The 22,505-nt window shown below is 46.3% G+C and overlaps 4 protein-coding genes across 9 annotated transcripts; 2 read left to right on the top strand and 2 right to left on the bottom strand.

Moving 5' to 3' along the window:
* Positions 1-597: 597 nt before the first annotated feature.
* LOC120301771 (serine/threonine-protein kinase PAK 2-like) lies at positions 598-2,888 on the top strand. The gene is made up of 2 exons (XM_039329367.1): positions 598-1,227; positions 1,342-2,888. The coding sequence occupies exons 1-2, from the start codon at positions 649-651 to the stop codon at positions 1,738-1,740; spliced, it is 978 nt and encodes a 325-aa protein (XP_039185301.1). The 5' UTR covers positions 598-648; the 3' UTR covers positions 1,741-2,888.
* A 3,901-nt stretch (positions 2,889-6,789) lies between these two features.
* On the top strand, positions 6,790-15,898 carry LOC120301699 (mothers against decapentaplegic homolog 9-like). Of its 4 annotated transcripts, XM_039329266.1 has the most exons (6): positions 6,790-7,072; positions 8,292-8,761; positions 12,308-12,568; positions 13,356-13,574; positions 14,014-14,270; positions 15,382-15,898. In XM_039329266.1, the coding sequence occupies exons 2-6, from the start codon at positions 8,350-8,352 to the stop codon at positions 15,523-15,525; spliced, it is 1,293 nt and encodes a 430-aa protein (XP_039185200.1). In that variant the 5' UTR covers positions 6,790-7,072; positions 8,292-8,349; the 3' UTR covers positions 15,526-15,898. The 4 variants fall into 4 exon arrangements, with proteins under 4 accessions (XP_039185200.1, XP_039185203.1, XP_039185185.1 ...); XM_039329269.1 differs by having other exon boundaries at positions 8,407-8,761; positions 14,014-15,513; XM_039329251.1 differs by having other exon boundaries at positions 14,014-15,513.
* Positions 15,899-16,039: 141 nt separating this feature from the next.
* Positions 16,040-18,290, bottom strand: LOC120301719 (uncharacterized protein C1orf109 homolog). 3 transcript variants are annotated; one of them, XM_039329294.1, is made up of 4 exons: positions 18,000-18,290; positions 17,762-17,899; positions 17,552-17,673; positions 16,040-17,177 (listed from the first exon to the last, which is right to left on the bottom strand). In XM_039329294.1, the coding sequence occupies exons 1-4, from the start codon at positions 18,266-18,268 to the stop codon at positions 17,137-17,139; spliced, it is 570 nt and encodes a 189-aa protein (XP_039185228.1). In that variant the 5' UTR covers positions 18,269-18,290; the 3' UTR covers positions 16,040-17,136. The 3 variants fall into 3 exon arrangements, with proteins under 3 accessions (XP_039185228.1, XP_039185221.1, XP_039185213.1); XM_039329287.1 differs by having other exon boundaries at positions 17,552-17,899; XM_039329279.1 differs by having other exon boundaries at positions 16,040-17,673.
* Positions 18,291-19,636: 1,346 nt separating this feature from the next.
* Positions 19,637-21,908, bottom strand: YRDC (yrdC N6-threonylcarbamoyltransferase domain containing). The gene is made up of 5 exons (XM_039329238.1): positions 21,582-21,908; positions 21,392-21,506; positions 21,160-21,279; positions 20,443-20,585; positions 19,637-20,171 (listed from the first exon to the last, which is right to left on the bottom strand). The coding sequence occupies exons 1-5, from the start codon at positions 21,875-21,877 to the stop codon at positions 20,102-20,104; spliced, it is 744 nt and encodes a 247-aa protein (XP_039185172.1). The 5' UTR covers positions 21,878-21,908; the 3' UTR covers positions 19,637-20,101.
* Positions 21,909-22,505: the final 597 nt, after the last annotated feature.

The raw sequence follows: 22,505 nt of genomic DNA, 5'->3' as shown, positions 1-22,505 counted from the left end.
AATCGGTGCAACCGACTTGGCTGCAAAAGCGAAAACATTTTTGAAAGATAGTAAAGCGCAAAAAAAAAAAAAAAAATCTCTCCCTTTTCGCTGATGCGACCGCGCGCCGCTATGCCGACTTGCCGCCCGGTAGCTCCGCCCAGACGCCCGGCCCGGGAGCGAGGAGATTGGCCCCGCCCTCTGAGCCTTGGAGCTGCGGCCTGGCTGGCACGTCGGAAGGGCAGCGGGGTCGCAGCCTGGCCATTAACTAGGTCTGCTAAGGGAGGGCTGCAAGACGAGCCACTGGTTGCACAAGTTGGCCCGAGCAGTGCTCTCTCTCTCGCCCCAGTTCAGGAGGCGAAGCTCCTGCTGATCCCAGCTTGGCTCCTCTGCCTTCTGCTCCCCAAGAGAGAAAGCCTAGGTGCAAATTCACCTCTGTTTTCTCTGGCCCTGAAAAACAGGATAGGAAAAAGGAAGAGGCCCAAAATGTCTCTTCCGTCAGATTTCCAGCTTACTACTCCTCTCGGCTTTGATGCTGTTGCTGGAGAATTCGGGGCAAAGCCAAAGCAGGTGTCTAGGCTGCTACGGGCCTTAAACCTCACCAAGTCAGAACAGGAAAAGAATCCCCAGGCTGCATTAGGGGGTTTAAAAATCTGTGACTCCACAAACATGGCCAGAGAGGAAAAAACGACTTTTTCTGCTAGAAATACGGATGCAAAAAGGCCAGAGCCTGCGCTAAAAAAGGAAATGGCTCCTCCTACAAAATTGGTTTATACGCAATCACTAATCGATCCCATCCCAATGCTATCTGGTGACGCAAGTGGCAGTGCTCAATCAGCTAATAAAGAGGAAAAGAGAACCAAGATGTCGGATAAAGAGGTAGCAGAAAAATTGCAAACTATTGTGAGTATAGGAGATCCCAAGAAAAAATATACCCGATACGGAAAAATAGGACAGGGGGCTTCTGCTACTGTTTTCATCGGGAAAGATGTTGAGACAGGACAGGCGGTTGCTATAAAAGAAATAAAGCTACGGAAACAATCCAAAAAGGAGTTGATTATTAATGAGATCTTGGTCATGAAAGAGCTGAAGAACCCAAACATAGTCAATTTTCTGGACAGTTATCTGGTTGGAGATGAACTGTTAGTTGTCATGGAGTATCTGGCTGGCGGATCCCTTGCCGATATAGTCACAGAGATTTGTATGGATGAGGCACAGATTGCTGCTGTCTGCAGAGAGTGTTTGCAGGCCCTGCAGTTCCTTCATGCCAACCTGGTGATTCACAGAGACATTAAAAGTGACAATGTGCTTTTGGGAATGGAGGGCTCAGTTAAGCTGTCCGACTTTGGGTTTTGTGCTCAGATTACTCCAGAGCAAAGCAAACATAGCACAATGGTTGGAACGCCGTGTTGGATGGCTCCTGAAATTTTGACACAGAAGGGTTACGGCCCTAAAGTGGACATCTGGTCTCTAGGTATTGTGGCCATTGAAATGGTTGATGGCGAACCTCCCTATCTCGATGGACACCCTTGGAGGGCATTGTGTTTAATAATAGCCAATGGCACCCCGGCCCTGCAAAGCCCAGAGAAGCAGTCTCCGGTATTCCGTGACTTTTTACATAGCTGTCTGGAAATGGATGTAGAGAAAAGAGGGTCGGCCGAAGAACTGTTACAGCATCCTTTCTTGAAACTTGCAAAACCTTTGTCAAGTTTGACCCCATTGATTCTAGCAGCCAAAGAAGTCATGAAGAGTATTCGCTAGCATTGCTGTTGTGGTCTTTATCATTCCTGCTTTTGTTCGTTTGTTGGCTTTGTTTGTTGCTTCCTAATATACAAGTTGGTGATCTTTTTAGGGATGTTGAAAGCCTGCAGCGGGGGAGGGGGGATAATCACCTCAACTTGAAGAAAAATGGTGATAATAGTGAACTTTTCTGCAAGTCTTGGAAGTTGTAAACTGAATCACTGGCCTTTTCAACACTTCTACAAATAATTCAAATATATTTTGCTATGCCTATGAGTTGTTTGGCTTTGGTGCACATTCCCATCTACGTTCTAATTTGAGCACTTGCAACTGGTTCAAACTTTTAGAGGGAGGTATTACTTTACTCTGCTGACCTTTTTTCACCTTAGTTTTTTTTTTTAGGCAGTGATTGAAACTATGGGAACTTTTGAGTTATTTAAAACAGATAAAAATGTGCAAGTTCTTAGGGAATCTTGAAATGCATCTTGTATCCTTAAGAAGTACTTGGCGAGAATGGAAAAGACCAAAAATGTAGAGATGATGTAGCTGTGGAACAGCAAATTAGAAACCAGAATAGGAATCATAATGAAAAGAGAGAATTTATCAGAATTTATTTTTTAAAAAAGCATCAGGGAGATCATTGGGAAGAGAAAACTCATTTTAAATTTGGATCTTTAAATTTCTGCTGTTTCGTTTGTTAAGATTAATTTGGGGATGAGGCTATGAGAATATGTGGTGTCAGGTACTGTAACTACTATGGTTTGGAATAATTACAATTGTTTGGGGGGAGGAAGACTTCTCACCAGTTGTGCCCTGAGAACAGCTAAAAGGATCATAATGTCTATTGTGTGGCAGATATGTTGAACCTCCCGAGTCTTCAGTTATAATAGGACATTAAATTCAAACCCATTAGATAACCTGGACATTGCTGCTATCACCAATCTTGCAACTATGGCTTGGTTAGTAAATTATCATTTCAATAAGTCTATTTACAGATAATAACTATGGAGACATTGTAGGGTTTCATGTATTTGGAATGTTAATTACAAGTTCTACCTCTAGCTATAATAATCAAGGGAGATACAGCATTTTTTGGTGAGTTTACTATAAAGATCCAGATTAGAAACATTCTGAGCAAAGAAGATGAGTTTCAGCCATTATTGAAGCAACTTTTTTTTTTGTTACAGCTAGTTGGTGTCAGTGCTTGATTATATGGACTTTCATATGTACTATAAGAATTGTTGGAGTTTGAATTCCATAATCTTGTGTGTAAAAATTTCATTATGATTTTACAGCATGGTGGATTATATATATATATATGTATATATATATTATATAGTAAATATGTATAATCTTAGCAGAACTGTTTGGTGATATTCTCTTCACTGTTTTGCATATAGAAAAACATACACGCGCTTTAGGAAAAAAATGTTATTCTCCTTCCATTTTTATAAAATGTTGATAAGAGGATTATCATGGCAACAATACAAATTTCACCTGTACTTTGTTGCTGAGTTTACAGTGTTATTTTTTATTGCTGTTATACAATTAAAAGCAAAAAATTAGTAACTTGTGTGAATGTGTAATCAATACAATCAGCTATGTTTGCACTAAGAATGAATGCGGGCAATTTAGCCCACCAGAATGGGGGATTTGCCAACTTGAAAACACTAGTTTTGTACAGTCTCCTGTTCAAGTTACATTTTTATATATTGCCATTATTAGTAGTAGTAATATTACAGAACTATGGGAAAATGGAAAATAATTTTGATGACATCAAGCACACGACTCTGGGTGAGCATGTTTTATATTTAGACTGTATGTGAATGAATGAAAATAGTGCACCTAATTTGCGCAAGTATTAAGGAAATTGTACAACAATTCTGGTTTTTTTTAAGTTCGTGTCAACTGTCTAGTTGGCGAATCCAGAAAAAGGAACTCTTGGGATATTATTTTACCAAGAGTATAAAACTTTACTGAATAAGACACATTGGCACAGAAGTGAAACACGCTCTGGCTTTTACATGCAAAAGCAAGCATCTTTCCCTCTTTTTCTTCTGGGCTATCCACAGTCCAAAATGTCCACCAATCTCTTCTGTTCATTTTGCTATGGGAAACAGTGCATCCTTGAGTTGACAGAAATGTCTCACGGAAGGATGTTTGAATACCATTTTCCCACCCCTGCATTCCATCTCTTCTTAATTTGAATTTAATTCTCACCATATAGCAGCCTGTACAATTTCCTTCTCTATTAGTCTTTAATGGCTTTATACCACTGTACGTTAAAATGAATGACCTTGAACAGGGAAAAGAATGTTCATTATCAATTTCATGAACCCATAAAATTCTATTTCATAGAACCCGTAGTTCTATTTCGTCCTTAGGAGTAGGTGGTAAATATTGCAGTCTTGCTACAGTCACTCACACAACGTTCAGCAGATCTATTGGCACAAATGCCTACAATTGCAGGACTCCTTTTTTTTGGAATCCAACGGATGGTGTAGATTTCCCATTTTAAGAATTTATAGAAAATAGAAAAAATGTGTCAAGTTTAGGACAAAACAACGTATGACTGGAAAATTTTGCATTGATGTTATTCTGATAGAATTAGCTACTGTCATCTTAAAATAATTTCAGTTGTCTCTGTAACTGATTCAATAGTCATACTGTACTTACAACTCTAAAGTTTTTCCTAACAGTTTAGTGTTAAAATATCTGCTATTCCTCCTCCCTAACAGAGTCATTTTGTTTAGGTTTGAAGGATTGGGATGGACAGCATCATGTTTATGTTTCCTGGTAAAATACATGGGGAAATCCCATTGGAAGAAAATTCCACTTAGGGTTAGGGTTAGGTCACCATGAACTCATAGAGCAAAATGGACATCGCCAACAAATTCGGAGTGCTTGGGTATGGTTAGAAGGGCACTGACTTTTCTAGGCTACCCTATCTATGTTTCCTGGTAAAATACATGGGAAAATCCCATTGAGGGAAAATTCCACTTAGGGTTAGGGTTAGGTCACCATTAACTCATAGAGCAAAATGGACATCGCCAATAAATTCGGAGTGCTTGGGTATGGTTAGGAGGGCACTGACTTTTCTAGCCTGCCCTATCTATGTTTCCTGGTAAAATACATGGGAAAATCCCATTGAGGGAAAATTCCACTTAGGGTTAGGGTTAGGTCACCATGAACTCCTAGAGCAAAATGGACATCGCCAACAAACTCGGAGTGCTTGGGTATGGTTAGGAGGGCACTGACTTTTCTAGGCTGCCCTATATATGTTTCCTGGTAAAATACATGGGAAAATCCCATTGGGGGAAAATTCCACTTAGGGTTAGGTCACCATGAACTCATAGAGCAAAATGGACATCGCCAACAAATTCGGAGTGCTTGGGTATGGTTAGAAGGGCACTGACTTTTCTAGGCTACCCTATCTATGTTTCCTGGTAAAATACATGGGAAAATCCCATTGAGGGAAAATTCCACTTAGGGTTAGGGTTAGGTCACCATTAACTCATAGAGCAAAATGGACATCGCCAATAAATTCGGAGTGCTTGGGTATGGTTAGGAGAGCACTGACTTTTCTAGGCTGCCCTATCTATGTTTCCTGATAAAATACATGGGAAAATTCCTTAGGAGGAAAATTCCACTTAGGGTTAGGGTTAGGTCACCATGAACTCATAGAGCAAAATGGACATCGCCAACAAATTCGGAGTGCTTGGGTATGGTTAGGAGGGCACTGACTTTTCTAGCCTGCCCTATCTATGTTTCCTGGTAAAATACATGGGAAAATCCCATTGAGGGAAAATTCCACTTAGGGTTAGGGTTAGGTCACCATGAACTCCTAGAGCAAAATGGACATCGCCAACAAACTCGGAGTGCTTGGGTATGGTTAGGAGGGCACTGACTTTTCTAGACTGTCCTATCTATGGTTCCTGGTAGAATACATGGGAAAATCCCATTGGAGGAAAATTCCAAGTCCTTGGTGGCCCACATTCCTATTACCTGAGGTGGAGGGCTAAGATCCAAATCCTTTTCGCCCTCTTTTTGCCAACCAGGACGGGGCGGTGCCCTATGGATGGGTGGCCAACACTCCCAGCAAAGTGTCATAAATCAAAGGGGGGGGGATTTAAGGTGCTGCATTTCTGCATCCCCCACATCTGCGGCTCCCCAACTCCTATGCGTGGTGTCTTTTTCTTTTTTTGCACCCGAAGGCACCCATCTTTAATTTTATTATTATTTAAAAAAAAAAAATCGCTGCCCGTCTTTTCCTCCCAGTAGTTGCAAAGTAGCCGCTGCACCCTAGACCAGAGTGGAGACAGGGGGCGCCTTCTCCAAAGGCGCAGACTGAACATCGCCTCGCTTCTCTAGCCCCGGGCGAGCCGCCCGGAGGCGGGCAGGCCAGGCAACGGCGCTCCCGGCTTGGGTGCTCTTCCACCCAGGCCCCGTCCGCGGCCCGCTTAGGAGCCCTGCGCCAGGGGAACGAAGGCGCGCGCGGGCCTGGAGAGCGCAAAAGGCGCGCGCTCCTCCAAGGCGCCGCCCGCCCGCCAAGCGGGGGCAGCTGCAGAGGTTCGATCCTGCCGGGCGCTGGGTCTGCGAGGCCGCCCCCTCCTCATCTCTGCCGCAGGAGCTGGCCAGTAGGAGGCAGCCCAGCGCGGGGGAAGCTCGCCGACCGCAAGCCCCGCTGGCCCTCACCGCGCGCCGACTCCAAGGGCGTCCACGTGTCGGACCTGGAGCCCTCGCCGGCGACAGGAGGGGCCGCTCTGAGCGAGGGGAGGGCGCCCCGGGCGGCCCGCATACCGGCGAGACGAAGCTCCCGCTCGCTTCTACATTCGCCTCTTTGCATGGAACTCCTCCGTGAGGTGCACAAACGGGACTAGCGCCCTTAAGTCTTCTTCCCTCCACGCGCGTGTGTGTCCGTGCATGCACGCTGTCGCACGTGCACAGCGCGTCCTTGTGACCGGGCGCCTTAAAACAAAATCGGCACCAATTCCCGCAAAACGAGCACAAATCGGCCGATCTCGGTCAAAGAGATCAGAAGCCGCACCGCGCGCCCTAAAGCAGCTCTAGGTTCACGTTGCACGGAGCGAGGATTCCCTTAACTGTGGCTTACGTGGAAGGAAGCCGAGGTTTGCAGGTTAACCCTGTCCGGGGCCTGCAGTTCTCCAGGCGCAGCCTCTAGCTGGACGTGTGGATGCGGCGCTGATTGCTCTCCTCCGTCCCGGCCCTGGGGTCAAAAACGACCCTCGCTGGAAGGAGAAGCGGGCTGGCTTTCCCGGGCTTTGCTCCGGGTCTGGTCTCAGAGGAGGCCGAGGAAGACCCGCGCCCTTTTGGAGGACTCCGGCCGGCCGAGGTGCAGGGAGGGGAGGGGCGCGGGCCGGGGGGCGCATGCGGCGGGGGCAGGGAGGGGCGAGGCCCCAGATCAGCTCATCCCGAGCTTCCCGTCGTTCGGGGATGTGACCCGGTCCTTCGCTGCAACCGCCCGTTTCGCAAGCCAGTAGTAAGTCTGCTCAACAACCGCGCAACCTCTTGGAGAAGAACCCCTTGCGCGTAACGGGGGTCTCCTTTAGGATGACCCTGGAGAAACTTCCCACTGATGGCCGGAGCAAAGCGACCCAGGTTGCTCCCTCCGTAAGTGGCCTTGAGTTTCAAACGCTCCTTTAAAGTTCTGGTTCAAAAAGCGAACCAGATTCTGCAGCGCTTAAATAATTGTGGGATGGACCGTGATGATCCCCGCGGTTCTTCGGTGTTGGAAGTCTCTCGGGCGCGCTTGAGCCGCGAATCCCTTCAGCTTTGCAAAATGTCCTTTTTCTCACGTCCCCGAGAGGGAATGAGGCGAAGCACTTGTGCATTTCAGCGCTTGTGTGCCGATTTTCCCTTTCCGTGATAGAAGAATTTTGCATTGGATAGTTTCCTTGCACTTTAAAGGGCTTCTTTTGCAACGAGAGCAGCAACAATCGGGGCAATCGGTTCAGCACTTGCATTCAAGGCTAAGGGAGCCCATTGCATCAGCCGCCGTCGTTTTAATTTTTTGAGATCTCATTATTATTATTAGACTTAATATAGCCATCCACCCCGGTGGATTGAACCTGTTTTGCTGTTAGTCACAGCAGTCGAATTGTGCTGGCATTCTGGTAAATATTATGCATCCCCCACAAAGTCTCATATGCACAGAACGGTAATTGCTGCCAAAATATTATTTTATAGAAAATTCTGCTAGGTATTCTTAATTTATCATTTCCTGGATAAGAAATAGGAGAATTCTTCCAACTTTATTAGTAAGTATTTCCTAGGTTTTTAAAAAATGCATTTTGTGAAAAGATGCAGAGTTATAACTTATTGTAATTTATATAATTGATACACATACACACAGAGATAGTTTTGCAGCAGCTGCAATCTTACTCTTGTTAATTGAAAATCTGTTGATACTGATTAAAAATTGAGGTGACAAACTCAAAAGATAAGCATGACAATAATTACCCTCTGTTGTAGAACTCTACCCTATTTGAAGACACTAAGATTAGACATATTCAGCATAACCCAGCTTGATTTTGAAGGAACTTCTCTTCTAGTACTGAAGTTCTTCATTGAAGAAGAAATTGGACTGCTGAAGAAGATTTATTGGTCCTCATGCATTCCAACAGCTGTTTTACCTCTCTGTTCTCCTTTACTGGCCCTGCTACGAAGAGGTTGTTGGGTTGGAAGCAAGGAGACGAGGAGGAGAAGTGGGCTGAAATGGCAGTGGATTCCTTGGCAAAGAAGCTGATGAAGAAAAGGGGTGCCTTGCAGGAACTGGAGAGAGCCCTCAGCTGTCCTGGGCAGCCCAGCAAGTGTGTGACCATCCCCCACTCCTTGGATGGAAGGATGCAGGTCTTCCACCGCAAAGGGTACCCGCATGTCATCTACTGCCGAGTGTGGCGCTGGCCTGACCTGCAGTCTCAGCATGAATTGAAACCCCTGGCCTGCTGTGAATTCCCCTTTGGTTCCAAGCAGAAGGACGTCTGCATCAACCCTTACCATTACCAAAGAGTGGCAGCTCCAGGTGAATTGGTCAGGTGTCTGTTTAGGAAAGGACAACCCTGCCTTGGTTGCGTAATTATTTTGTCTGGGAAAAAAAAGGGAGTTGCACAGAAGCTATTATTGGAAGAAGGATAATCAAAGATTCAAGAGGCAGACTTTTAGTTACGGTTAGGTCATCCAAGACCCAGAGAAGAAAAGACAGGAGGGATTCAGAAGCTACTCTTATTACTAGGAATGAGCATATCTTGACAATAGGCATGCAAAGAGTTGCAGTTCACTCCTGGGACCGGTTAGTTGTTACTGCAAGTGCAACGGTTGTATTTACAGAATGATGTGTGTGTGTGTGTGTTAAACGGGAAGATGGGTACCCTAGTTGGAACTCCAGGATACTTTATGATGGTCTCATCGTTGATAAGGGTGGACAGGAGGAGAGGATGCCTTGCTGGTCTGGGTGGTAATTCTCTTCATAGCAATTCCTGTTATTCTGGTTCTGGAAAGAGCTTCGCTCCATACTTTATATAGGAAGTAGAGGCAGTGGAAATGCTGGCATAATGGGCAGAAGAACAGGAAATGAACATCTGTGCTGGCAATAGTAATAACCCCCCCCCCCAATAGGCCCAGGTAAAATTGTCTTTCTTCTTTTAGTTGCTGTGATGTGATCTTTTGTAGGCTATTTATTTCATACAACTGTTTACATTTTATGAGTGGTTTCAATATCATGGATGAAATGGCAGAAAATACTGTAGCAATAATAAGTGATATATTGATGTTAAAATGAGTGTCGCCTTAGACAATGGATTCTTTACATTTAATCAGGTAATTTTGCAAAGCATTTTTTTTATATAACTGCAGGTGCATTTCAATGATGCAAACAAGAATTTGCTCAACCAATTGTTCAACTGCAATTAGCCCAAGTGAATTCTACCATCATATTTAACCTGCTGGTTTGGTCATGTAAATTGGTCTGCTGTCTGCCAGATATGAAAATAAAAAAACAAAATGTTGTGTGCTTTTTTAAACCCATTAGGATGCCACACTCCCAACACTAGTGAACTAGCAAAAGTAGATGCTGAAAAGCTTGTAATTGTGTGCCCCTGGCGGGTGCCTCTCCCTGTGTTTTGTGCTTGTCCAAGGTGCTGAAATAGTAAGGTGCCTTTGCTCCCTACTTAGGACACACTGAATGCTATGCAGGAAAAATACAATTGAAATCAGAGAACAGAGAACTCTAGATTAGATGATAGAGCCGTGGTGGCGAACCTATGGCACACGTGCCACAGGTGGCACACAGAGCCCTCTCTGTGGGCACACATGCTGTTGCCCCAGTCCTAGGCCTTCAGCTGGGTTTTATAAAACCTTTTCGCTTTAGGCTTCCGCTGCCTTGTGCAAAGCAAACAAACAAAAAAAAAGGTTCAGTCAATTTCAACTCACGCAAAAAAAAAGATCTCGCAAAGTTGGAATTGATTGATTGAACTTTTTAGTCCCACCCAATCTGCCATTACCACCACAGCCACGCCCACCCGGCACCGACGATACATAAGTGGGTTTTGGGTTGCAGTTTGGGCACTTGGTTTCTAAAAGGTTTGCCATCACTGTGATAGAGCAATAATTAAGCATCATTTGGTCCTTTATTGTTTTCAGCCATCAAGTCATTGTTGACTCGGGGTAAGTGCCTGGAAAAATCCCTGCAGGTTCTTTAACTCTTCACCTGTCATCATTTTCCCACATTATGTATGTATGTATGTATGCCTGTTTGCCTGCCTATGTGTCTGTCTATCTGTCCGCCTGCCTATCTATCCATCCTTCCATCCATGTCATTGTCATCTATCACCTGTTATCTCTCTCATCTCTATCAATAATCTTTACCTTTCTACTATCTATAATCTCTGTTGTCAATCTTCTATCACCTATTTAACAATCAGTCCATCCATCCATCCACCTGTCTTTATATATATGTGTGTGTTTGTGTGTGTATGTATATGTATATGTGTGTGTGTGTATGTATGTATGTATGTATATATATATATATATATATATATATATATATATATATATATATATTGGAAAATTTGCATAAAAATACGACTCCTGGGCATTTGTACCATGTGTGTGTGTGTGTGTGTGTGTGTGTGTGTGTGTGTGTGTGTGTGTGTGTTATATAAACTCCCCACCCCCGGAACTTAACAACAACTGTGGAGAGTGTGGAAGATCCAGCATGAGGAGTCTGCAGCCTGACGCTGTGGGCAGGGAGGAGAAGAAGAACGAAAGCACGGCTCGATTGCCTAGGCATACGGTGAAAGGGAGAGACACGGTGTTCTGCCTGGACCCTCTGCAGACAAGGAATACCCCCACCAACAATACAGCCCCCCCCGGGACGAACACTTTGAAGTCCCCCCAAAGACGAGCACAGGAGAGGAGAGTGAGAACGCGGGGAATCAGAATGCAGAGATCTGGAGACCTGGTGTCCGCCTGAATACCGTTCCTATCAGCAATGGGGAAGAGCATGCAATAGGGAGGAGGGGGGATGATGAATTGAGAGACGGAGTTAGCACCCGATCACGCAGCAAACAAATGGAATGGTGGAGAACTGTCGACAGGAAGATTGCCAGGACGGAGGAGGAGGGCATAGACCCCCAAATATGCAACACCCGTATGAAAGTTACTCATGACAGTGGAGGAGTGAGAAGAAAGGGTGTAGAGCAGGGATTGAGAAAAGCGTGTGTGGGGGGGAGCGTCTGTGAGCCCAGGGAAGCTTGTAACACTGATAGAGGAGAAACAGATGCCCCCAGGGTGGAAAATGAAAACAAAAAGGGGAGGAGGGTCAGTACTATGGAAGGAAATAAGGATAAAGGGGTGGTGGAAGAGGTGAATGCCAGTAATGAGATAGTGGAAGGAACGATCCGGAAGAACCATAGAAGGAAGCGTAAGGAGAGTAATAAAGAAACATCTGGAACACTAATTAACTGGCCGGGACCTGTGACGCGGTCCATGAGCCGGCTGCAGATGCCGGCAAAACCCATTTAAGTCATCATTGTTTACTGGCTCCTTAGCCCTGATGATGTTTGGAGTTTCCAAACGAAAGCTTGGCAGCTTTTAGTAAAGTATATTTTTATATTTATACTCTCCTGGTGTTCGTATTTTATTTGTATCATAGACATGCCCAGGAGTCGTATTTTTATGCAAATCTTCCAGCGCATATATATATATATATATATATATATATATATATATATATATATATATATATATATATATACACACACATACATACACACACACACACATATATACATATATATACACACACATACATACACACACACATATACGCACACACAAACATATGTGTGTATATAATCTATCTAATCAATATTTATAATCTGTATATCTTCTATCTTCTGTCATTTCTACCTATCTGTCTCTCAATCTGTCTGTCTCTCATCTCTACCATTTCTATTTATCTAGCATTGTAATCTCTTTCTCTCTCATCTATCTTCTATCTAATGTATATATATATTTAATCTATGCCCGACTCCAAAGAGCTTAACGATTTTCAAAACCTCTGTTGTAGTGTTGCCTCCAGTGTTGGTTCCAAGACAGAGTGAATTCAATGCACAGTTCAGCCTCCTCAACACATGCCAAAATGTGTCTCTTGAGAGTGAACAACAGATGCCCAACAGCGCAACTCAGCCTGATCCTCAGCATGCAAAGCAGCCTCCCTGCACCCCTTTCCCAGCATCTCACAATATGCCCACTCCATCAACAAGCACCATGGGCTACCCAGTCACCCCAGGATGTGCAGCTGCTCCAGAAAGACCTTCTGAGCTCACAGGTATGCAAAACAGCACCAAACACTTAGTGGGATTGAGTCTATTGCACCCTTAGAAAATGCAGAGTTTGGCATCATTAAACTGCAAGAACCAACATTCAGGCTACCTACAAATTCAGCCAATTCTGGTAGTAGCAGCTGTGTTTGTCTTGAGAATTTGGGTTGGAGAATAGCATGTTTGGTATTTATTTGTTTTATGGTTTTTTTTAATAGCTCAGTCAGCTCTAAGCGTCTGGCCAAATATTTTGATTACTATGATCACTTTTTAAAAGTTAACACACTCAGCTAATGACACTAATTAACCCAACATAGTAGTTTACCTTGCATTTTTATTGTCCTTTCTAGTAGTCCTCAACTTGCAACTATTTAGCAACTGAAAAAAAAAAGATTTATGACTGGTCCACGCACTTATGACCATTTGCAGCATCCCAAGGTCACATGATCACCATTTGCAACCTTCCTGAGGGGCTTCTGACAAAATCAACAAGGGAAGCCAGATTTGCTGATGAACTGAGTGTCACTCAACAATTTCATTGATTCGGTTAACAACTGGGGGGGGGAGGTTATAAATTTTGAGTCAAGTGTGACTCATTAATGACCACATTGCTTAGCAATGAAACTTTCAGTCCCCATTGTGCTCATAAATCAAGGATTACCTGTATATCTCTTTTCTGTTCTGGCAATGCCGGCTGTTTAAATGTGTATGTGAAGCATGTATTTGGATATGAAACAAATCACACTGCTATTATTGCGTTTCTGTCTACATAACACCTGTGAAACCTTCTTCCAGATGTCCAACGTGTGAGCTATGAGGAACCAGAGCAGTGGTGCTCAATTGCCTATTACGAACTCAATACAAGAGTAGGAGAGACTTTTCAGGCCTTTTCTCGAAGTATACTAATAGATGGCTTTACAGATCCTTCAAACAAGGACCACTTCTGCCTTGGATTGTTCTCTAATATTAACAGGAACTCTTCCATAGAAAACACCCGGAACCACATCGGAAAAGGTAATTGCAGAGAAACACTGCATGTCAGACGCATGGAAGCCAACTGAAGCATTTTGCTCTCCATAGAAATGACCAAGTTGGTCAGTTAGAACAAAAAGATCCATGGTTAGTCAAAAGTACACTTTACTAAAGTCAAGTGGTTACAGAAGAAGCAAAGTTGAATCTGAGGTTTCTGCACCCAAAGCCTATGGTTAACATTCCCTTGTTCCCACCTTTCTCCATGGTTATCAACAAGTGTCCAATTAGGTGCTAATAAATTGTTTAGGTAACACTCCCTGTCTTTGTGGACTGGATAGTTCTGCATTTCTTAGCGTGACCTTGGAATGGTCAGCAACAATACCCTGATCTTAGTATATCATGAAGTGGTTTAGAACAAGAGTCTTTTGGCTTCGATTGTGTTGAAGATGACATCAGTCTTGGTCCCTCTTCTCTCCTGAAGGTGTCCATCTGTATTATGTGGGGGGAGAGGTCTTTATTGAGTGCTTGAGCGACTGTAGCGTTTTTGTCCAGAGCTCGAATGCCAACTGTGAACGTAGCTTCCACCCGAGCACCGTCTGCAAAATCCCCAGTGGATACAACCTGAAGATCTTCAACAACCTGCTCTTTGCACAACTGCTTTCCCGGTCAATTAACTGTGGTTTTGAGGCCGTCTCTGAGCTCACCAAGATGTGCATTATCCGGATGAGCTTCGTTAAAGTAAGAACTTTTTTTGTCTTGTATTATAAAGCTGAAAAATTGGGACTGGCTTCCTTGTTACAGGGACATTTTAAAAGGATGAGATGCACTAAATTTTGTACCTTCACGAAATTTCGCCATAAACAAGAAGGGAAAAATTATTGCAACTCTGAAATTTGTGGCACTGTCTTGCCACTAGCGACTTCAATTACAACTGATCTCTGACAAGAGGGAATAAAAAGGGATTTTTTTAAATTTAAGTCCAGGATTATTCCAAATGAACCATATGTGCCCTGGAGGACCTAGACTGTCCTCTGGCTGACCTTTTCAGTTCCAATAATGGCAATTTTCAACTGGGCTTTCATTGGTCTTATTGGCCACAGAATATCAGTTTTACCTTTTCTAGGCCCTTCTCAAGAGACCTCTTCCAACTCCCTTATTTAGGATTGTGCTTTATTTCTACATTGCCCATTGTTTCTTCAAAATGGCGTGCAAAATTAGAATAGCTCTAAGTCTAAAATCCATATGCGTGCTCTTTGGACTTTTTGGGACTCTCAGAACTAGAGCTGAGTAAAATCATTTCTGAACTTGATTTCCGGAAGGAGATGGTAGATCTGCTTAAAATTCCACAAAGGTTCCTGTGCTGTGATTACAGTACTCACTCTCCTCAGATTCAGGTTTAACTTTGAAAATATAACCAAAGATTCAATATGAGAGACTATATAATAGAGACTTCGCTTACGTAATCATTACATCTTCAAAAAGTGTCCTAATTCAAATGGCAGCATTGTGTGGATTTGTGTAGGAAAAGAATGACAATCAAGTCTATCCCAGATGAAAAACCAATTAATGAACTGAAAGTCTGGCAGATGTAACTCCATATTAGGCTGTTTCCTTAATTGTTCTTTGCTGAAGAATGCTTTTGAGTTGTTGAACTAATACTAATGATGTGATTTGCTCCAAGTCCATATATTTTTATTAGATGCATCCTAACTCTATCCACAGTTGTACGTCAGTACTTGACAGTGCAAAGGAAAGGTAATGGATGTATTTAACTAAAATCAAGGAAGTGTTTTCTTGAATAGAATGAAGAATGTCTCATCCTTTCCCATTTGTTGGTCTCTTCTTGTAGGGCTGGGGAGCAGGTTACCATCGCCAGGCAATCACCAGTACCCCATGTTGGGTGGAGATCCACCTTCATGGAGCTTTGAAATGGCTGGACAAGGTGCTGAGGGAAATGGGCTCTGCAGAGGCTCCCATCTCTTCCGTTTCATAAGAATCATCTCCAATATCTGGTGGACAAACATGGCTTCAGATATATTTGTTTCTGTATCTCTAATAATCTTAAAAACCTGAATCCCAGGTATATTCATTGAAATACAGTAGAGCCACTGAACTCCGGGATAGAAAACTTTTTAATAAATACAACTTAGCTTTCGTCTGTTGACATCGTCAAAGTTGGTAATCGGTGGTTTCTGTATACATATATACACTTTGTAAAGCTGATATTATTAGTGTTTTTCATGCTGTTTTACTACTTAAGATGGCAGTCTGTTGTGTGGGCGCTTGACTTGTGTGGATCCTATGCAGGATGGAGTACAGTAGGGTTGTCACCTCAAGCCACCCATTTCTCTAGAGGAAGATATCCCTAAGAAGATATAAAACTATTACACGTCAAGATTTATTGGGTGGCTTGAATTCTGTAGCACCAAATTTTATCATATTGTTGATCCACTGCTATAAGAATTATCAGAACATGACCCTTCATACAGAAAATACAAATTCTTGCGAAGTTTTTGCCTTATATTTATTAGTATTCTTACTCACACCAAGGTATTTGGCTTTGTAACATGCATACAAAAAAACATAGGACAGTATAAAGCCAATAGGAATTGTCCAGGCTGTCTCTGCCCTGCTGAGCCCGCCAAAAGTCCCATTCTGCAAACGGTGCTGCACCAGTTGAGTAGTCCTCGACTTACGACCGGTTGAGTAGTCCTCAACTTACAGCCAGTTGGGGGTCACGGCATTAAAAAGGTTGAGAACCACTGGTATAGAGGAACATCTAGTGCTTCTTCATTGCTTCTGATGAGTGACCTCGGAAGTGGGGGACCAGCCTTAGCATCCTCCTCTTCCAGAAATGTCAGCGTATTGTCGTAGAACTTCACTGTCTTCTAGGGACATCAGGTGCTTAGTAGGTAGGGCAGCTACTCTTTCAACATTGAGTTCTCCCAGATGCCGAAGGAACGTGTGCATATTAAGACTCCACTGTGATGGATGCTGGAGCCCCCAGGAACTGGCTGGAACATGAAAAACTGAGAGGGAACATCTATGCTACTGGCAATCCCATCTGGAGTCTTGGGATCCAGAAGGACTAAACTCTTTCTTTTTTGTTAATGCAACCAGCAGATTACCTCCCACAAAGTGGTTGCCCGGCTGGGGATGGCCTGGATCGTAGCTCAAGTACAAGGAGTACAAAGATTCCTCCTGTACCTGCTCCAGCGGTCGCTACAAGGAGGAGCCCAGGCCATGTAAGCTGAGCTCTTCAAAGTGAAGGGTGCAGGTAATTTAACTCAAGGTGTCAGCTCCCATTTTTGGGTTCTGACGAACGTCTTGAAAAGTGGGAAATTGTAGTATGTAAAGCTCCTTCTTCAGCATTCTGATCAGCTGCTGCAAAGGAGAAAGTGGACAACCGTAAGAGGAGGAAATCACTTTTATTTACACTGAGGTGCCATTAAGAACTCTGCTCCAGGTTGGAAGTTAGTCTGAACTGCAACAGTCCCGCACAATCCTGCAAGTGGGGCTCACCCCCTAGGGCAGACTCCCGTCCAGGGGCCTTCAGACAGCAAGGCTGGCTGGGCTCTTCCTGGAGAAGCCCAGCTTTACGCTCTCATGTGTCCTCCAGGAAGAAGGCGGCTTTTTGCAATGTCTCTGGACAAGAGAAGAAAAACGGTTTTGGTGAAGCATCTGCACAGTTCCTTCGTTTCCCATCCTGCGTTGCCTTCAGGAGCTCCCTTCAGGAGCAGATTCCTTCCTTCTCCCCAGAGCCACGCTGGGCAGGTCCCAGGCTGTGTCCGAGGTGAGCCAGGACCTCCGTGGGTCACTAAGCCCCTCTGCCGGGCAGCCCGGACTTTTCCAGCCAAGGCCAGGGCGGTGCCGGGCCCACGCCCGAGGGCCCTTCAGGAGCAGCCAGCCCGGGTGGGGACAGCGGGCAACCCTCGCCGGGGTCCCCAAAGGCACCCAGGAAAGGCTGGTCCGAGGGCGCGCAGAGGCCCCAAGCGAGAAGGCCTCCTCCCGGCGGTTACCTGCCACGCGGCCTCCTCGCTGCCCGCGCTGCAGGATCCGCTCCCAGGCGAGGGGGGCCGCCTGCACCGCCGCCAGGTCCCGGTAGCTGAGCGAGAGCAGCAGCAGCCGCGCCTCCAGGTAGCTGGCCAGGCCGGTTAAGGAGCGCTCCCGGGCAGTCCGCGGCCTCTCCCCCCGCATGCCGTTCCCGGCCGCGCCCAGGCGAAGGATACACGGCGTGGAAGAGCGCCTCGGCGTCCAGCAGCCCGGCCAGCAGGTCGGCCCAAGCGGGGTTCGGGTGGGGCCCCCCGAGCGCCAGCAGCGGCGCCACGCGCGCGCCCACCGCATCCCGAGCCTCGCGCAGCGCCGGCCTGCGGAGAGACGCGGGGAGAGGAGGAGGAAGAGGCGGCGGCTCGTCTTGGCCCTGCCCGGCGGCCCAGCGGGGGTGGGGGGGGGCGGCGCGGCCCTTACAGCTTCTCCCGACGCAGCTCCGCCAGCAACGCCTCCATGGCCGCCCGCTGCTTCAGCCGCAGCCGCTCCGGCAGGCGCGCGAAGGCCCGCAGCGGCGTCTCCGCCAGGGGTGCCCTCTGCGTCGCCTCCGCCTGCCGGGCCAGGTTGCCCAGGGCCCGCAGCAGCGGCAGGCAGGCGGCCAACGCCTCCAGCCAGCCCCGGTGCTGCTCGTGGAGGACGCGCGTGGCCGAGCGGAGGCCGTCCCGCAGCTCCTCCGCCGCCGCCACCATCTTGTTCGGTAGCACCCCGCCCCTCGCCACCGCGATTGGCGGGCGCCCTGCCGCTCACAGACGGGCGGGCCGCGCGTCGCTAGGCTGCAGGCGGAAGTGCTTCTTTCCGCGCGCCGCTTCCGGTCGAGCCCAAAACTGGATGCAGAATTGCAAAAGTGGTCTAACGAGGCAGTAGAAAGCTGTAGAGCACTTCACATGTGCGCCGCATTGGCTTTTTTGGTAGCTGCAGCACACTGCTGGCTACGACTCCTGAATCCCATTCACAGTTATTGTTGTTAAGCTACGCAACAGCTGTTGTACGCCCACAATTTTGATTTGTGTTGCCTAAAACCATAGCTTTCTCTGCAGTGAATTGCATTTCGTTGGATAGGGCCCAGTATGCAAGCGTAGCAAGATCCTTTTGCATCTTGAGCCTATCTTATAAAGGTCCCCAACCTGCAGGGGCTTCTTCAGAGAGTTGGCATGACTCAAGACTGACTCAAAGACACAGTACAAACAATGCCTGGTAGAAGGCAGAGACTGCATCACTGCTTCTTCTGGAAGATGCATCCTCTTATTTTCCTCTGCACCCCAAAAGACAGTTTGGACTCTGCAGGAAATGCTAAGTTGGAAAGTTTCCCCAGCCATCTCTTCTTCAGCCAGATCTGTGTACCAAATTTATTTGCTGCCCATTTTACCACAGGGTAACCCTAGGCAGCTTACAATACTGAATTCTATTTTACACTAAGTTGTTTACTCATATGCCCTTGTTAATTGGAATCCCCAAACTACAAACATATACTTAGTCTTGCTTCTTTCCTTCCAAGAGCATAGTGTCTGTCGGTTTGTTATATTGTTTTAGGAATGCCCTGGTCAACTGTGCTTATGATGTCAATAAAATAAAATCAGTACCTGCTCCATTTCAGGCAGCAGCTCAGCGGAAAAAAGGCCAGAAGAGGGACCAAGAATGGCTGTTAATGAAGCTGTACTTAAGGCTGCCTTCACTTTCATTTTAGATGTTTTCAGAGCATATGGAATACTGTGCACTTGCATCCATCTATAATCAACAATTCTGGAGGATAAAGACACAGCAAAAACCCATCATCCTGTTAAGATGAATTAAACTATCTAACCTTCCCAACATTCAGGGCAGCTTAACTTTTTCTGTAACAAGCCATTCAAGGTTAATAACCCCCATCTTTAAAATCTTTTTTAATTGTCCACATTCTTATCTTGGCAGAAAATCTGCCACTGATTTTTCCCCCAATTGTTTTTCTGATTTTTTAAACGACTTGATTGCCTTGGGACCTTTGGTGGTGTCCTATCTATGCACTTACTGGGTTCAACCCTACCTAAATCCTCTTTTTATAGAAAAAAAAATGCCACAAAAATTGCATACAATTTTAATTTAATGACATTGGTCCTACTGTTAGGGTAGGAGAAGAGTCAACAGAGATAGCCCTACCCATTTATTTAGTCCTATATTCAACCACATTACTCAATGTTTTCAACTGAATTGTTCATATTCAGATGTTCAAATGATCCCTTGAGGATCCGTTTTCAGACAGGATCCATGTTCTTTAGAGAGAGTAGGAAAAGTGATTTAGTCTGTGTGAGAAACCAGATGGCAGAAATGCTTCGGGCAATCAGAAATAGCTGCACTTTTAAGCTTTAAAGGAAATTCAGCCATTTGGCCACAGTCCTCAAAGTCATAAATTGGACAATCTTCGAAGCTGCAATAGCATTAAGGATGCACCCTAAGGGAAGAGTCCCTTTACAATAATAGTGGTCACATTTTGCTTTCTTGACTGGGAAAAGCCTGACAGCACTTCAGTGTCCCCAAGGTCCAATATATCAGTCTCCAGACACTTCAGCTCTCAACCCATACTTGGATACCAGGATTTCAACAGTTTGAGTAAGCGCACTGGAAAAAGAATGAAGAAGAGATAATTACAAAATAGGGCTGGGGAACAAGGGGGATTCCTGCTGTAAAATTCTGGAATGTAATGAAAGCAATCACAGTCAGTACAATAAGTTGGGTTTCCCCAGTGCACAAGGCATGTGCAGAAATGAGAAGCCTGCTTAAGTGCATCTATTTTGAACCAACTCTTTTGGATCACAAAAATGTTTCTCCTTTATAAGAAGCAAGTGTAACTCACACAAACTACTTAACCCTAAAATAAAGGGTGACTTACCATCCTGGTCGAATAACCCTGTATTTTCCAGGGATGGAGAGGTCAACCACAGTTGAGCCTAGACGACACTCAGGACTAAGGGTATCTCCTGTTGGCCCCCCATCAATGACCAGTGAAAGGTGAGGCCAAAGCTCTTGGAATTCCTATAGAAAAGATACATAAGAAATGAGCTCCTAGAACCTGCTTAGTAGACTTCACAAGAAATATTGTGAGGAAAGGTGTGTGTGTTTGTGAGGGGGCAACAGCTAGAGAGGCATGGAAAAAGCAGGCAGGATTCTGGCCTAGGCCAAGTGAAACTGTGCCAACTCAATCCAAAAACAGAATGTCTGCTAAACATCCCCATTTATTGAGATGTGCAATGGGCGGGTACCTGTCCTCTGGAATAGCTGCTCCTGGCCCCCAGCAAGTTCTTTGGGACTTGAATGTTGTAGCACTCCCAGTACCAAGAATATTGTATTAATTATTGCTATATATACCATGATTATGGCATTGGCAGCAATTCTTGTTTTCATAGCTGTTTACACATGCATTAAATCCATCAATCCATCAGCAAGAAGGGATAGAGCACAGTTGGCTTCAGCCCAGAACCACAAGACTTGCAAGTTCCAGATAGCATCAAGCCACCTTCTTACTCTTCTATAAAAGGGCTGCTTCCTTGAAACAGACTCAGAAAGAGCAGCTCCCACAGGCTCCCGTCTGGACCAGGGCCGTTCTTACCGTGACGGTGAGGCTACTCGCCCTGTCGCTGACGTTGGCGCTGGTTAAAGCCAGAGGCCCATCACAGGCCCTGACCAGCTCCCGGACGAAGCGGTGGTTGGGGACGCGGACGCCCACCAGCTGCAGGAGGGAAAGGGAGAGGCTGAAGGGAGAAGCTCCGCTCTGCGAGGCGCCCGGTCCACCCCCGCCGGGAGCAACCGGCCAGCCCAGCCCGTCCGTCGCCGTCGCTCACCGGCGTGAAGGGGTTCAGGTCGGCGTTGAGGGCGTCCGAGCGCGGCAGCACCAGCGTCACGGGGCCGGGCAGGAGATCGCGCAGCAGCTCCTCGGGCACCGGCACGCGGCAGTACCTGCGGGCGCAGAGGGCTCAGCGGCCTGGCCTGGGCTGGCCTCCCCTCCCTGCCCGCCGCTCCCGGCCCGCGCACCTGTGCACCTGCTCGACGTCGCCCAGGCAGACGGCCAGCGGCTTACCAGGGGGCCGCCCCTTCAGCCGGTACAGGGCCTCGACGGCGGCGGAGTTCTGCGCCAGGCAGGCCACGCCGTAGACCGTGTCGGTGGGCAGCGCCACCAGCCCGCCCTCGCGGAGAGCGGCCGCCGCCCGCGCCAGCGCCGCCTGGCCCGCGTCCCCTGCCAGGCAGACGCGCCGCTCGCCGCCCGCGACAGGAGGGAGCGGCCGGCCCCGCGCCACCAGCATGGCCCACCGCACCAAGCCGCCCGGCATCCGCGGCTCTTCCGGCGCCGGCTACGCACTTCCGGCGCGCCGCTCCAACCCCGGAGGGCGCAGGTAGAGCAGAATCAGGCTATCCTGCTTCTCCCTGTTCAAGCAGGGGCAAAAGGGGTTCCAGCTTTAGTTGTTTCTGAGACCAAGTCCCTTAGTCCAGGGGTGGGCAACCTTGGCTCTTTTATGACTGGTGGACTTCAACTCCCAGAATTCCTGAGGCAGCCATGCTGAGGGGAAAGGGAGAGGTTTCCAAGCTGAGCCAGGCTGGCTCAGGAATTCTGGGAGTTGAAGTCCACCAGTCATAAAAGAGCCAAGGTTGCCTACCCCTGCCTTAGTCAATGCTCCCCCTCTTGCTGACTGGAGGCCGACGGAAGGGCCCTGCAGGCTTTCTGCTATCTAAATGAATGTTATCGGAACTGACACCATATTTCCCCCCCCAATAATTCATTTATCGAAGAAAGAAATCTTCCACAGGCACATTTAAATAAGCATTTAATATTTAATTGCTACTAGTATTGCCTTCCATTAAAAATTATTTTCCAATTCCTTGCAGATATTTCAAAGCACAATATTAATTTTATACAAACTGGAGCAGGTAGCAAATGCTATTTCACATTTTACATTCTTC

This window comes from Crotalus tigris, unplaced genomic scaffold (assembly GCF_016545835.1).
Source record: "Crotalus tigris isolate CLP2741 ecotype Arizona unplaced genomic scaffold, ASM1654583v1 scf7180000017614.5298720, whole genome shotgun sequence".
In the NCBI taxonomy this organism is placed as follows: domain Eukaryota; kingdom Metazoa; phylum Chordata; class Lepidosauria; order Squamata; family Viperidae; genus Crotalus; species Crotalus tigris.
Note: the sequence above shows the minus strand (reverse complement) of the source record. Positions and strands in the feature narration are given on the sequence as shown.

Bases quoted from the DNA above. Each gene is read 5' to 3' on its own strand.
- LOC120301719 (XM_039329279.1), bottom strand. From the start codon at position 18,268: ATGGTGGCGGCGGCGGAGGAGCTGCGGGACGGCCTCCGCTCGGCCACG. The intron at 17,900-17,999 runs GTAAGGGCCGCG...GTCTCTCCGCAG, and splicing joins GAGCTGCGTCGGGAGAAGCT to GCCGGCGCTGCGCGAGGCTC. The intron at 17,674-17,761 runs GTATCCTTCGCC...CGGCCTGGCCAG, and splicing joins GAGGCGCTCTTCCACGCCGT to CTACCTGGAGGCGCGGCTGC.
- LOC120301699 (XM_039329251.1), top strand. From the start codon at position 8,350: ATGCATTCCAACAGCTGTTTTACCTCTCTGTTCTCCTTTACTGGCCCT. The intron at 8,762-12,307 runs GTGAATTGGTCA...CCTCTGTTGTAG, and splicing joins CCAAAGAGTGGCAGCTCCAG to TGTTGCCTCCAGTGTTGGTT. The intron at 12,569-13,355 runs GTATGCAAAACA...ACCTTCTTCCAG, and splicing joins AAGACCTTCTGAGCTCACAG to ATGTCCAACGTGTGAGCTAT.
- LOC120301771 (XM_039329367.1), top strand. From the start codon at position 649: ATGGCCAGAGAGGAAAAAACGACTTTTTCTGCTAGAAATACGGATGCA. The intron at 1,228-1,341 runs GCCCTGCAGTTC...TTTTGTGCTCAG, and splicing joins TCTGCAGAGAGTGTTTGCAG to ATTACTCCAGAGCAAAGCAA.
- YRDC (XM_039329238.1), bottom strand. From the start codon at position 21,877: ATGCCGGGCGGCTTGGTGCGGTGGGCCATGCTGGTGGCGCGGGGCCGG. The intron at 21,280-21,391 runs GTGAGCGACGGC...TCCCTCCTGCAG, and splicing joins ACCTGAACCCCTTCACGCCG to CTGGTGGGCGTCCGCGTCCC. The intron at 20,172-20,442 runs GTAAGTCACCCT...TTCTTTTTCCAG, and splicing joins AGGGTTATTCGACCAGGATG to TGCGCTTACTCAAACTGTTG.